At 56.0% G+C, this 13,297-nt stretch overlaps 1 protein-coding gene and 1 non-coding gene across 2 annotated transcripts; one reads left to right on the top strand and one right to left on the bottom strand.

The window, feature by feature from the left end:
• Window positions 1–497: 497 nt before the first annotated feature.
• Window positions 498–6,909, top strand: Shd (Src homology 2 domain containing transforming protein D). Its single transcript, XM_076872221.1, has 6 exons — window positions 498–794; window positions 1,591–1,696; window positions 1,769–1,960; window positions 3,386–3,509; window positions 4,798–4,917; window positions 6,723–6,909. Exons 1-6 carry the CDS (start codon window positions 498–500, stop codon window positions 6,907–6,909), a joined length of 1,026 nt encoding a protein of 341 aa, XP_076728336.1.
• Window positions 6,910–10,402: 3,493 nt separating this feature from the next.
• Window positions 10,403–10,475, bottom strand: Trnas-uga (transfer RNA serine (anticodon UGA)). The gene has a single exon. It is a non-coding gene; the product is annotated as a tRNA-Ser (tRNA).
• Window positions 10,476–13,297: the final 2,822 nt, after the last annotated feature.

The raw sequence follows: 13,297 nt of genomic DNA, 5'->3' as shown, positions 1-13,297 counted from the left end.
GGGCGCTCGCGCCCCAGGGGAGCCAGCCAGCTGCGCTGAGAAGCCAGGCGTCCCGGCTGAGCAGGGCTGGGGGCGTCCGCGGGCGGCGCTCCCCGGACCTCGGAGCCCCAGCGAGGATCCCGGAGCCTCCCAGGCGGCGGAGGCGGCGCCGCACACTGGAGTGCGCTGCCCGCGCAAAGTCTGCGCGCTTCCGCGGGTGCCCCTCGTCCCGGCCCTTCGACCCCACGCGCCGAGTTCAGGGACTTGCCGGGTGCCCCTTACCCTGTGATTCTTGGAGAGCCGGGCCAAGGTGGGCTTCCTCCTCCCTCCTCTTTCTCCTCCTCTCTCTCTCACCTTTTCACCTTGCCCCTGTTGAGCCCAACCGAAGGGCACACCTGAGCTCTTCCCCCTCCGTCTCCTCCTTTCCCTCCTGCACTCCTCCCCTCTGTGAAGGGACCCAAAACAGGTATGTGGGTCCTCCTCTTACAGCAGCCAGGTTTGGGGTGACACGAGCCCAAATGGCCAAGTGGCTTCGGGACTACCTGAGCTTTGGCGGTCGGAGACCCCCTCCGCAGCCGCCCACCCCCGACTACACCGAGAGCGACATCCTGAGGGCCTATAGGGTGCAGAAGAATCTGGACTTTGAGGACCCCTATGAGGACTCCGAGAGCCGCCCAGAGCCAGACCCTGCAGACCCCGGAGACACCAAGGGCCCCGGAGACTCCAAGTTCGACTCTCCCAAGCACCGGCTCATCAAAGTGGAGGCCGTAGACATGGCCAGAGCCAAAGCCTTGCTGGACAACCCCGGGGAAGAGGTGCGTGCCTGGGCAGCTCCGCAGACAGCGGTGCGGGACACTGGGTGCTAGGGTCCTGCTCGGCTCCCCAGATCCAGGGAGCGTGGTTTATGCACGATCCCAGAGGTGGGCAGGGCACCGGACACTTCCGCCCCCACCTGCTCAGCAGAGTCTGATACCTCTTTTAAATAGGTGGTGCTGTCCGTCCTGCTGGGGGCAGGAGACACCAGGCCCCCAGAATCCCCTCCTTTGAGCTCTGCTCTTGGCAACTGGCCCCAGCTTAGAAGACAGATGCCAGCAAGGGTTCCCTAGCCATGCTGCCCCTCCTCCTTGATTTCCATTTTACAAAAGTGGAAGCTGAGGCTGGCAGGAGAGAAGTGACTTTCCAGCCCAAGGTCAAAGCCTGGCACCTTAACATTGGAACCTCACCTAGAGCTGCCTGCAGTGCCCACCCTGTCAACATGGTTTTCAGCCTCAGCAGACTAAGGCTCACCAAAGCTCTCTTGGGCAGTGGTTGAGAGCACAGGGAGATAGAAGGAGGGAACGCAGGGAAATCAGAAGGCTGGGATCAAACTGCCTCACACTCACCAGAGTGTGACCTGCCCAAGTCACTTGCCCTCTCTGTGCTTTGGTTTCCTCACCTGTAAGATGGGGCCTGTGTACCTGCTGAGTGTTGCTCTTGCAGATAAACACATGCAGAGCATCTAATACAGGGGGACAGGGGGACGTAAGCTGGGCCAGCTGGACTCCTGACACCACCCATCTGGGCTCTCTGGAGCTCTGGTCTCCCTAGTTCTCTCCCTTCCTCTGTTCCCAGCTGGAAGTTGACACTGAGTATTCAGACCCTTTCGATGCCCAGCCTCACCCGCCACCCCCAGATGATGGCTACATGGAGCCCTATGACGCCCAGCGGGTCGTAAGTGGTGAGTAAGCAGGGCTGGGGGGGTGTCAAGTCCCCAGGGGATGGGGGCTGACTGGTGTCCTTGGCCTCCCAGAACTGCCCTGTGGCGCAGTGGTACAGCTGTATGATACTCCTTATGAAGAGCAGGACCCAGAGCCGGGGGACGGGCCCCCTTTTGATCAGAGGCCTCGGCAGAGTCGGCTGCCCCAAGAGGATGAACGTCCAGCCGATGAGTATGACCAGCCCTGGGAGTGGAAGAAAGACCACATCTCCAGAGCATTTGCAGGTGCTTCTCTGAACCGAACCCTGACCTCTGAGTGGCCCATCCTCCATTTCTTCATCTAGTCACCTCTCTGCATCTATTTATAAAGTAGAGCCCAATTACCTGCCTTAAGGTAGTTCATTGATTCTCACCAAAGTGGGAATGGCTGAGAGTCACAAATTCTTCCCCCCAGGAAAACCTGCATATTCTTTGGCAACTGAAAGGCCTTGTGAAATAAAACCTAACTCATTCTGCTCAGCAGAGTGCAGGGAGAGGAACGGGGCTTTGGTCAACACTAGACCTGGGTTTGTGTCACTTCCTTGGACAAGTCACTGAGTCTTAGTTTCCTTACCCACAAAATAAAAGGCCATCATAGTACCTACTGAAGAGAGTTCTTGTAAACTGAATGCTGGCCAGGGCCCAATGACAGGAGAGCTGTTAGACGGGAAGGGCAGGATCCTCTAGTTAGGTCAGCCAGGAGGACTTGGGGTCAATCCCTAGCTGAATTGAGGGAACTTGACTGAGTCTCTGAATCTCAGTTTCCTCTTCTATAAAAATAGTAACAATAAGATCAGCTTTAAAAATTAAAAGAACTCAGGCTGGGCCTGGTAACACATGCCTGTAATCCCAGTAGTCTGGGAGTCTGAAGCAGGAAGATCTCAAGCTCAAAGCCAGTCTCAGCAATCTAGCAAGGCCCTGAGTAACTTAGCTAGACCGTGTCTAAAAATAAAAAATAAATAAAACAATAAAAAGGGCTGGCGAGGTGGCTCAGTGGTTAAGTGTCCGTGGGTTTCAATCCCTGGCACCAAATTAAATAAATAACTCAGGCTGGGTGTGGACTCAAGAGGCTGAGGCAGGAGAATTGCAAGTTCGAGGCCATTCTCAGCAGATTGGGGAGATCCTGTGTCAAGTAAAACAGAATAATAATAGTAATAACAACGACGACGACGACGTTCAATCCCCAGTACTACTACTACTACTACTACTAAATAAAAGAACCCAGGCCAGGAAGGTTTGTGCCCACATGACCTTGCCTCAAAAGTTGTATGACTGGGAGGGTGTTTGGGACTCTTTGCTTCCACCCACCTGTATTTATATGGAGGATGGTCTCCAGTTTTAAGACTTGGTCCAAGTTGGAACAGAACCCGAAGGGAACTCAGCCCTGGGTGCTCTGTAACCGACCTGCTCTTGGATTTGATGCTCCTGCTGCTGCCCCACCCCTTCCGTGCCCCCAGATTTATGATTTGCCACGCCCCTCTCTTCTGAAAGCTAATTGGCTGCTTCTGTGTCAATCCTTCCATTCTTTAGCCTAGCTCCTCCTTTTGTGAGCTCTGATAGGTGATCCAAACTGGCACCGCCTCCCCAATGAAATTTCATTGGCTTGACTCTGCCCCGCCCCCTTGAGGTGGACTGGACTTAACTCTTTCATCTCTAACTCTCCCCTTCCAGTGCAGTTTGACAGTCCAGAGTGGGAAAGGACCCCAGGCTCAGTCAAGGAGCTACGGAGACCCTCACCCAGAAGCCCCCAGCCCGCAGAGCGTGTGGATCCCGCTCTGCCCCTGGAGAAACAGCCGTGAGTGGGAGAGCTGAAGGCACCGTCAACAGGCTCCAATTCACCCGACAGACGTTTTTCTTTTAAAATTGATTTATTATTATTTTAGGTACTGGGGATTGAACCAGTGGCGCTCTATCACTGAGCTACGTCTCCAGATCCCCCTCCCGCAATGCACCCCCACCCTTTAAATGCTAAGACAGGGTCTTGCTGAATTGTGAAGGCAGGACTCGAACTTGCGACCTTCCTGCCTGGCCTCCCGAGTTGCTGGCATTACAGGTGTGCCCCACTGCACCGGCAGGCAGACGTTTTCCCGCCTGGGACCCTGGAACTGGGAAGAACTTGGATTCATTCATTTATTAACTTCATTAATTTCTTCAGCTAATCACTGCCCACCCCACACACACACACACTGCTTGCTGAACAGGCTCCCTGCAGATGAGGGCCCCTTCCCTTTGGAATCAGGTTCGGGGTTCAGACCCCTGCTCTGCATCTCCTGCTGTGTGGCCCCAGTCAGGACCCTCAGCTTCTAAGTCCAAACCCCCCTGGGTGCCTGGCTCAGCGTAGGATCTGCTCCCTTCACTTGGGTACTTGGGAGGGGATTTTGAGCCTGCGAAGGACACAGGAATCATCCTCGCCCCCAGAAGATCTTGGAATGGAGCTGGGAGGAGCAGTTCGCTCAGAACTTTGTGCAGAAGTGTGGGGCCTGAGCTGAGGGGCTCTGGGTCTCCTGTGTCCCTCCGCAGGTGCTCTCCAGGCCCGGAGCCCAGACCTTGCCCTCACCCCCAGGCCCAAACCTCTGCAGAGGGCGGGGCCTGTTACCTGACCTGAGGCCCAGAGTGAGAGGCGCCTCTTAGTTTTCTTTGATAGAAACCAGCAGCTGGGTGCTCCTCTCTGGCCCACGCTCAGTTGTTCTTTTTTTTTTTTCAGCACAATTAATGAAAAATATTAAGTGCAGAACGGTGGGGGGCAGGGTACAGGATGTGGCAAAGCAGATGAGAGAGACTGAAGTTGGGGACCAGGGAGGGCTGCTGGGGCCGGGATGCCAGGCAGGCTCTAAGATCAGGTGATGCTGGGGCTGCAGCTCAGATACAGTGCCCGATGCCCTTGAACTCACCCTCAGCACAACAAAAGAGAAAGGGGGTGGGGGTCGGGTGCCCATGCTGAATGGCCCCAGCCCCAGCTCCTCCCAAGGGGACTTCCTGGCTTGTTTGGGGGATGTCACAAGACCTGGCAGCTGCCTGGCCTGACCTTCCCCCAGGATGTCAAGGGGCAGTGGCCTTCAGGAGACACCTGCCCCCGCCTGCAGGTGGTTTCATGGACCCCTGAGCCGAGTGGATGCCGAGAACCTCCTGTCACTCTGCAAGGAAGGCAGCTACCTCGTGCGGCTCAGTGAGACCAGCGCCCAGGACTGCTCCCTGTCCCTCAGGTGAGACCCCAGCCTTGCAGGGACAGAGTGTCACAGGACCACATGCCTCATACTTGGGGTTAATAAGGTGGGAGCAAGCTGGACACTGTGAGCTGTGGTGCCAGTGGTCACACCTGTCATTCCATCGGCTCCGGAGGCTGAGGCAGGAGGATCCTGAGTTCAAAGCCAGCCTCAGCAACTTAGTGAGGCCCTAAGCAGCTTAGTGAGACCTGTCTCTAAATAAAATACAGAAAAGGGATGGGGGTGTGGCTCAGTGGTAAAGGGCTCCTGGCTTTAATCCCCAGTACAAAAAGAAAAAAAAGAAAGTTGAAGTTCATCCATTTGTCCATCTCAGACCCTAGTCTCAGAATGGGCCAGCGAGGTGTTTTCTATCCTTAAGATTCTGAGTGAGACTATAAAATGCTCCCAAGATCCTACCAGGTATCTGGGAGCAAGATCTAAAAGGACAAAATTAGAAGAGGGCTTTGGAGACAGATTCCAATCCTGACGGCCACTTTCCAGCTGTGGGACCTAAGGTAAATGACCCAATCTGTCTGTAAAATCTGTAAAACAAGGAAAACAGCGTCAACATCATGGTGGCACGGTGATAAATTTAAAAGAAAACAAAAATCAAAAAAGTATTGAGAACTGTGCCAGAGAAACAAGAGGTGCTTAGTTACTGTTAATCATGGTAAAGTGATTCAGGGTTCTAGGGCCACCACCCCTCACCCCCACACCTGCGGACCACGTGGTACCCAGGAGGGAGTAGTTGGGGGGATCAGAAAGTTTGGAGAGCCTGGCACAGTGATGCACGCCTGTAATCCCAGCAGCTCGGGAGGCTGAGTCAGGAGGATCACAGGTTGAAAGCCAGCCTCAGCAACAGCAAGAAGCTAAGGAACTCAGTGAGACCCTGTCTCTAAATAAAATATAAAAAGGGGCTGGGGCTGTAGCTCAGTGGCAAAGCATCTTCCTAGCATGAGTGAGGCACTGGGTTCGATCCTCAACACCACATAAAAATTAACAAATAAAATAAAGGCATTCTGTCCATGTACAACTGCAAAAAATAAAAAATAATAAAATATAAAAAGGGCTGGGATGTGGCTCAGTGGTCAAGTTCCCCTGAGTTCGATCCCCAGTTCCTGTGCCCCCCCACCAAAAAAGGAAAGTTTGGAAGTTTGGAGAGAGACTGGACCAAGTCTAGGGGTGCTAGGAGTGAGCCAAGAGGGGTCTTAGAGCCCCCACCATTAGGGTTGGTCCCTTCATTGAATGAACGTTAATTGAGCATCTCCTACGTTCCTGGCCCTGTTCTAGGTGCTGACGCTCTGGCTGTGCCAGAGATCAAGACAGTCTCTGAGATAAGGGATAAGAGCAATGTGAGACCCTGGGAAGTCACAGGGGGCTGAGGGTGTCTCTGAAAAGCCACACTAGCTGAGTGGGAGGAATCCCTGGAAGGGAAAGGCTCCCTTCCCTTGGCCACAGGGGAGTGTGGTGTGAATGTGCCTCGGGCACCTGGTGCCACAGTGCCAGCAGGGCTTGGAGGGAAGGAAGTGGGGTCCCGCAGAGGGCACCTGCTCCTCTCAGACCCAGGTGAGCGCTGGGCCTGCACACCAGCCCTGCTCCCGGAGGACCTCAGGTCTACAGGACAAGCCTGCCAAGGCCGTCCTGCCTCTGGGTGGTGGGCTGACCACTGGCCACCAGACCCTGGCTTTTTAGAGGCGCCTGGGGAGCCAGCACCCACCCTGCCAGCTGTGAGGGGGGCTTGGGGGCAGTGGAGAGTGTGGGTGGGCCTGGGGAGCTCAGGGCCACCTTTGCCCCCTGACCCCCAGGAGCAGCCAGGGCTTCCTGCATCTGAAGTTCACGTGGACCCGAGAGAACCAGGTGGTGCTGGGGCAGCACAGCGGGCCCTTCGCCAGCGTGCCCGAGCTGGTCCTGCACTACAGCGCTCGCCCGCTGCCCGTGCAGGGAGCCGAGCACCTGGCTCTGCTGTACCCCGTCACCACGCAGAGACCTTGAGTCAGCCCCACTGCCCGGCTGAGGGCCCGACGTCCTGCCGCTAAGCGGAGGCCTTTCTGGTCCCCAGGAGGACTAGGGAAGGGATGGACACACGGACTCCCTTCCCGCCCGCCCATGCCAAGTCTCCATCAGAGTGGCCTTCCGGGTCCCCGCTGTGTTCCAGGGCCCAGATGGTGTCTAAAAGCCCTCCCCTGGCCCGGCAATAAAGAAGCTGCTGTCTTTGTCCAGCGTCCTTTCTGGGCCGCAGGGAGGTGGGGATCGCAGAGAGAGAGCCTGGGCGGCCATTGCAGCCTGAATTAGCCCCAGGGGTGTCCAGTGAGCTGCGGGGAGAGTCCCAGCGCCCTGCAGAGGCACTGGCCCCTTGGAGGACTAGGAGAGAGGCCTTAGAGGGGCAAGAGCCTCCCCAGCTCTTTGTTTTGGGGTGGGAACCCGAGTCTCAGGGGGCGGTCTGGAGGCAGGAAAACCCCAGGGGTGGGGGAGGACCCTCAGAGAGGAAGATGGAGAGAGGGGTGAGGCTGGGCTCCTCCTCATTCTTTGGCAGCTAGGCCAGATCAGCAGAAAGGACATCTGTCCCCATGGAAACAGCAGAAGTGGGGGAGGGGAGCAGGCGCAGCTGGTGTCACTTCAAGGTGACAATGGGACTAGAGACCTGCTGGCTGGTAAACACCAGGGAGCCCGAGGAGGGGAGGGACCAGATGGGCAGGGAGGGGTCTTCCAGCGCTGGACACTGCTAGCAGGCCTGGTGACGCTTCCCTGCTCCTTGGCCATGTCCCCACCATTGTCACAGAGTGCCTGGGCACAGCCTCTGCAGCCCTCCCTGGGGCTCTGGAACACCCCCATGACCACTCGAGTGTTCTCAGCGCCCCCAATTCGCCATGAGCTGCAGCTTTGCTTTCTGCAGCACCCTCTATTGAATGTCCCTGGGCCCGCGGGGGGCTCCTCTGAGTCTCCTGAGGAGTGGGCTGTCCGAGCCTCCTCCTCCCGTGGAAGCAGAAGTTGCCCATGTGGTCCTTGGGTCTCCAGGGGTCTAGATTCCTCTTCTGACTTCCCAGGACCCTCTCTGCCGGCCGTGCGAGTGGGGCCTGGGCCAGGAGAGACCCCGATGTGGGATGGGGGGGCCTGGGCTGGGCAGCGGGGGAGGCAGGGTCAGCACCTTCCCTCTCCAGGCCAGGCTCCTTCTTCCTTGGTGTCCCATGGGGCACTGCAATAGAGTGGACTTCCTCAGGGGAGGTGACACAAATCCAGGGTGACAGCCACTCAGGGGAGGCGTCCCCTCTGGAGCCGGGTCTCTGAGGCAGGCGGGTGTGCGGCCAGCATTCTCCAGCTCCGCGGCTGCCCCCCTGGCCAGGCAGCGGCCGTCCCCAGTGGGCACCCGGCCGCCCCGCCAGGTCCCTGCTCTCTCCCCTGAGTCCCGCCTGCTGCTGGGGCAGCGGCGGAGACCCGGGATCCCCGGGCCCAGTGCCACAGCACAGCTGCGCTCGGCACCCCGCCACCAGCAGTGCCCAGAGGAGACTGGGGAAGGGCGCGCTCGGGGGTTATAGATCCCTGTCACCCCACGTGGGACTGAGTTTAGGCAGGTGTTCGCTGGGAACCTGGGCTCCTTGCCTGTCTTGTTGGGTCACTGGAACAACAACACTGGGGGCTTATCATGAGCTCCAGGGTCCTCATTGTGAGCCCTGTCACCCCACGACAGGCTCCGGCTCCCTGAACTCCATCCCCCTCCTTGGCCATCACCCTCGCCCAGCATGGTCACTTTTCTCATGACACCATCACAATCCTGGCTCCTGCTGTTTGTGTTGCTACTCTGGCCAAACCCATTTACAGATGGGAAACTGAGGCTCAGAGCGCTAAGTCATTGCCAGGGATCCCACACCCAGGTAGCAAGAGGGACCCGCTTTGAACAAAGGCCTTCCTCACCTCTGTCCCCTCTTCCCTGTTTCAGAGAAAAACATGTTTTCTCACCAATCTGAACCTGTGTCTTGCTGAATAAGCATCATAGACATGATACTGCCTTATGTTTATTGAGGGCTTACTATGTCCCAGACCCATACTAATAGATGCAACCACTCTCAATTCACGCACTCTAGCTAGGAAACACAGATCCGCTGTATTTTGACAGCTGAACAGGGACAGAGATATCAAGTTACTTGCCCAAGGTCACTCAGCATGTCCATGAAAAAAGTAGAGTCTGAATCCAGGTCTGTGTACCTGACATAAACCCAGCCAGAAGCTCTGGATGCTGGGACGGATAAGGTCCTGCAACCCAGCCTGCTCCTCTCGCAGGCTCCGAGGTGGGCAGGTGGTCCCCGGATGCTGCCAAGCCTTTGTTCCCAGATGAAGAAGCCAGCTGTGTGCAGCTGGGTGGGGTCCCTTGCAGCTGCCAAGGCGCCACCTGGAGCCCTTGACTCACTTCTGCTAATTGCTAATTGGCCCCCTTGACAGTGCAGGGGTGGGGACACGCCACTCAGCCACAACACACCACCCCATGGCGGGCACCCACCCTCGCCAGCTGAAGAGGAAAGGTTTCTCTTGGGGCCGAGCCAGAAGCTCTAACTCAGCTGCTGGGTGCTGAGCATGTGCCGAGGCTGGGGGCAACCACAGAGGGCAGGAGCCACTGAGGGGGCAGAAGCCAGGTGGCATGGGCTGGGTCTGGCCCTGCACAGGGTCTGTCCCCAGAGACAGTGTCAGGGCGGGGTGGAGTCATGTGAGCTGGGATCCAGGAAACTGGCCACTTCCCTGTTTCGGAGGTCCCTGGACTGGGACACCTCTGGGCTCTCTCTGGGCCTCAGCCTCCTCATCTGTAAAAGGGAGCAGCTGGCTTTGCTGATCTGGAAAGTTCCTGCCAGCTTTGAGCGTTGATGGCTTTCATTTGCGGATTCTGGGTTCTCTGCTCCTTTGCACCCTAGGACTGTACAACACTGAGTCTGTTGCTTGAGGTACTGCGATTCTAAGGTTCTAGAATGGTCCAGTTCTTTATCTTGGGGCTTTCTCACTCTCGTTTTCATTACTAATAAGGAAAGGAGATGCTTTAGATGTTTTTAAAAAATTCTTAATTAGTTCCCCTATGAAATTTTATTCCTTTTGGGTATCTTATAAATCTGCTTGTGTTCTGTACATGCATCTAAGCTTTACATGTAAAAAGAGGACACAAAGAGCCGGGCACATGGTCACGCCTGTAATCCTAGTGGCTTAGGAGGCTGAGGCAGGAGGATCACAAGTTCAGAGCTACCTCAGCAACAGTGAGGCGCTAAACAGCTCAGTGAAACCTTGTCTCTAAATAAAATATAAAAAGGGCTGGGGATGTGGCTCAGTGGCAGAGCACCTGCCTAGGATGCAAGAGGGCTGGAGTTCACCTGCAACATCAGAAAAAATTTTTTTTCTTTCTTCCTTTTTTCTTTTCTTTTTTTTTTTTTTTTTTGTACCAGGAATTGAATTCAGGGGCACTTGACCACTGAGCCACATCCCCAGCCCAATTTTGTATTTTATTTATTTTTGGTGGTGCTGGGGATTGAACCCAGGGCCTTGTACATTCAAGGCAAGCACTCTACCAACTGAGCTATATCCCCAGCCCCCCTGTTTTGTATTTTATTTTATTTTAGAGACAGGGTCTCACTGAGTTGGCTTAGCACCTTGGTTTTGCTGAGGCTGGCTTTGAACTCACGATCCTCCTGCTTCAGCCTTCTGAGCCGCTGTTATTACAGGTATATGCCACCACACTAAACTACAAAAACTTTTTTTTAAAGGAAAATCTGGTTTTATCAGTAAGACCAACATCCACCTCCTTAGAGACAATACATGCTTTAAATCAAAGTGTCTAGAATTTTCTGTCCCTATGATTCTAGAACTGCAAGATTCTATTTTGTGGTTTGAGATTCTGGAATTGTCCTAGGTACAGAAATGTCTACATATCTTCACCAAAAGACAAGCAACCCAGCCAGGCACGGTGGCACACGCCTGTAATCCCAGCAGCTGGGGAGGCTGAAACAGGAGGATCTCAAGTTCAAAGCCAGCCTCTGCAAAAGTGAGGCGCTAAGCGAGTCAATGAGACCCTGTCTCTAAATAAAATTCAAAATAGGGCTGGGGATGTGGCTCTGGCTACTCATACTAGCCAGAAGCCAGAAGAAATTGAGTTCCATGACAATGTGGTCACATGTGGCCCTACAGCAAAGAAAAAGGAGCCACCACCATGTGTATCACTACAGGTGAATTCCTCCGATGTCATGTTGAGTGCAAAAAGCCAGATACAAGAGGACACTCCATGGATGCATTTAAGTGAAACAAACCCCAGGCAGAAGAGATCCATGCTCTGAGCAGTCAGGACAGTGCCAGGGATGGGGTAGCAGCTCTCAGGAGGTGAGGGGGACCCCGAGGGCTCTGGAATTTGTGATTTCCAGCTGGGTGGTAGATGCCTGGGTCAGCTGCATATTCTGGACGTGTGCCTTTCTCTGCAGGTGGAATATGTTTTAACAACACTTTAAGATTCTGGAATTATTTTGATCAAAACTCCAGAATCACATGTTTCCAAGAGCCTTATGATTGTGAAGTTCTGAGCAGGAATCAGAAAACTTCCAGCTGTGGGCCAAGTTCAGCCTACGAGCTGTGTTTTTTTTTAATAGATCTTTACTATTTATCTGGGGTGTCCTCATCTTTGCAGGATGTCCAACCTGAGTCCCAGGTGAGGAATTCAGGGTTGATGTTTGAGAGTCAGGAGTCCCAGTGTCCGGAATCTTCCCCTCCGCGGCTCTCACACCTGCGTCTGCCAGGAGCTGCAGGAGGTGCCCTCCCTTGGGCCAGCCCGGGGCCCTCCATGGTCGCCCAGTACATATAGTCCCTGCTGCCCTTGGAGCCCCCGTGGGCTGGCCCCAGGGTGAGGTCCCCGAGCTGAGGCTGCTGCTGGTAATGAACAGCTGGCACAAGATGTCCTTCTCCTTGGTCCATGCCATTCAGAGCCATTCCCAGACCCCGACCTGGGTCACCAGGAGAGGCAGGGTCACCTCACTGCCCAGCCCGACCTGCATGCTCAGGCCTGTGGCTCCCTGCAGGGGCAGAGAGGCCAGGGCTCTGTCAGCCTGCAGTGTACACAGGCACCTGTTGTCCAACCCCAGGGAGCCTGGGGGAGGGTTTGGAGCCTAGACCTGAGAGGCACTGGGGGGGCACGGTGTGGTCCCTGGTGGTCAGAGTGATACAGATGGAGGAGGGCCAAGGCAGAGGCCAGAGTGGCGAGTAACAGAGGGGTTTCTGTCTCAACTGCTGTGGCCCAGAATGTCTTCCTTTTGAGGTCTAGAGGAATGGATTTCTCCCCCTTGTTCTCCTCTTTTTTCTGGGCGCAGGGAATGAACCCCAGCTTCACGTGCCAGGCGACGTCTCCCACTAGCAGCAGGCAGGCTGCCCTGCTGGAGGGCCGGCTGCTCATGACTGGGTCCTTACAGGTGGGAATTCACTGTGCCAGGGCCCTGCGACCCTCCCCTTAGTCATGCGTGTCCCCTAAGCAGGCAGCTGACCCAGAGCCCTCAATGCCTCGCCTCAATCACAAATGAAGTGGCCTCCTCTCTCACTCAGAGCTGCGAGACCTGCCACTTCCACAGAATCCACCCTCTCAACCCCAGGGAGGCCGACAGTGGCCCCGTCCCCAGCCCCAGCAGACCCTGGCTCAGCCTCCAACCTCCCCACTCCTCTCCCCGGACGGAGGGGTGATACTAGGACCCCAATGGATTAAGCCCCGGACCCCTTCATGTTGGTAGGAGAGACAGACCTGGAAACAGCCTGAATCGGGGGAACCCTCTGAAATCAAGAGCAGGGTCGCTAAATCTGCGTGAGTGTCCTGTCTTCTCTCCCACTTTGCCCGCTTTCAGGTCAACTAGACCTGCACTTGGCTACCAGCTGGCTTTGCTCTTTGCCTGCGAGGGGCAGACGTGGGCCGGGACAAGCCGTCTGACTGCCCCCCCGCCCCCCCAGCTTGGACCTGCGGCAGGACCACTTTCCTTGTCCATCTGTTCCCTGTGTTGATCCAACCCTCCCGGATCCAGTGAGGGCCCTGCGCTACCTGCGGATAACAATACCCCCAGCCCCGTGGGCTGCGAGCTGGTGGAGGGTTTCTGGAGGAGGTCGAGTCTGGGGCTCTGTGGGAGGCATAGACGTTGAGCTGCACCAGCTGGAGGGGAAGAGGTTCAGAGGCCAGACCCTGTGTGGATAAAGACCCGGCTCCTCAGTAAAATGCTTCGCGTGTAGGTGGCCAAGGGCCAGGTGGAGCGGGGCAGGCGGGCTGCCGGCTGGAGCAACCACGGAGAAGGTGTGCGGGTGAACAAGTGGGGAGACTGAGGCAGCGGGGACTGGGATGACCTCGAGGTCACGCCGCTGGACAGGAGTCTCAGCAGGGCTGTCTTCGGCT

The sequence above is a fragment of the Callospermophilus lateralis genome, chromosome 1 (genome assembly GCF_048772815.1).
Source record: "Callospermophilus lateralis isolate mCalLat2 chromosome 1, mCalLat2.hap1, whole genome shotgun sequence".
Classification (NCBI taxonomy): domain Eukaryota; kingdom Metazoa; phylum Chordata; class Mammalia; order Rodentia; family Sciuridae; genus Callospermophilus; species Callospermophilus lateralis.
The sequence above is the reverse complement of the archived record's forward strand: the minus strand, read 5'-3'. Positions and strand labels throughout refer to the sequence as shown.

What these genes read in the sequence shown, in the direction of transcription:
- Shd (XM_076872221.1), top strand. Translation starts at nt 498, where the DNA reads ATGGCCAAGTGGCTTCGGGACTACCTGAGCTTTGGCGGTCGGAGACCC. An exon ending in TGGACAACCCCGGGGAAGAG is followed by an intron (nt 795 to 1,590) that starts GTGCGTGCCTGG and finishes CTCTGTTCCCAG; the next exon opens with CTGGAAGTTGACACTGAGTA. An exon ending in CGCCCAGCGGGTCGTAAGTG is followed by an intron (nt 1,697 to 1,768) that starts GTGAGTAAGCAG and finishes TTGGCCTCCCAG; the next exon opens with AACTGCCCTGTGGCGCAGTG.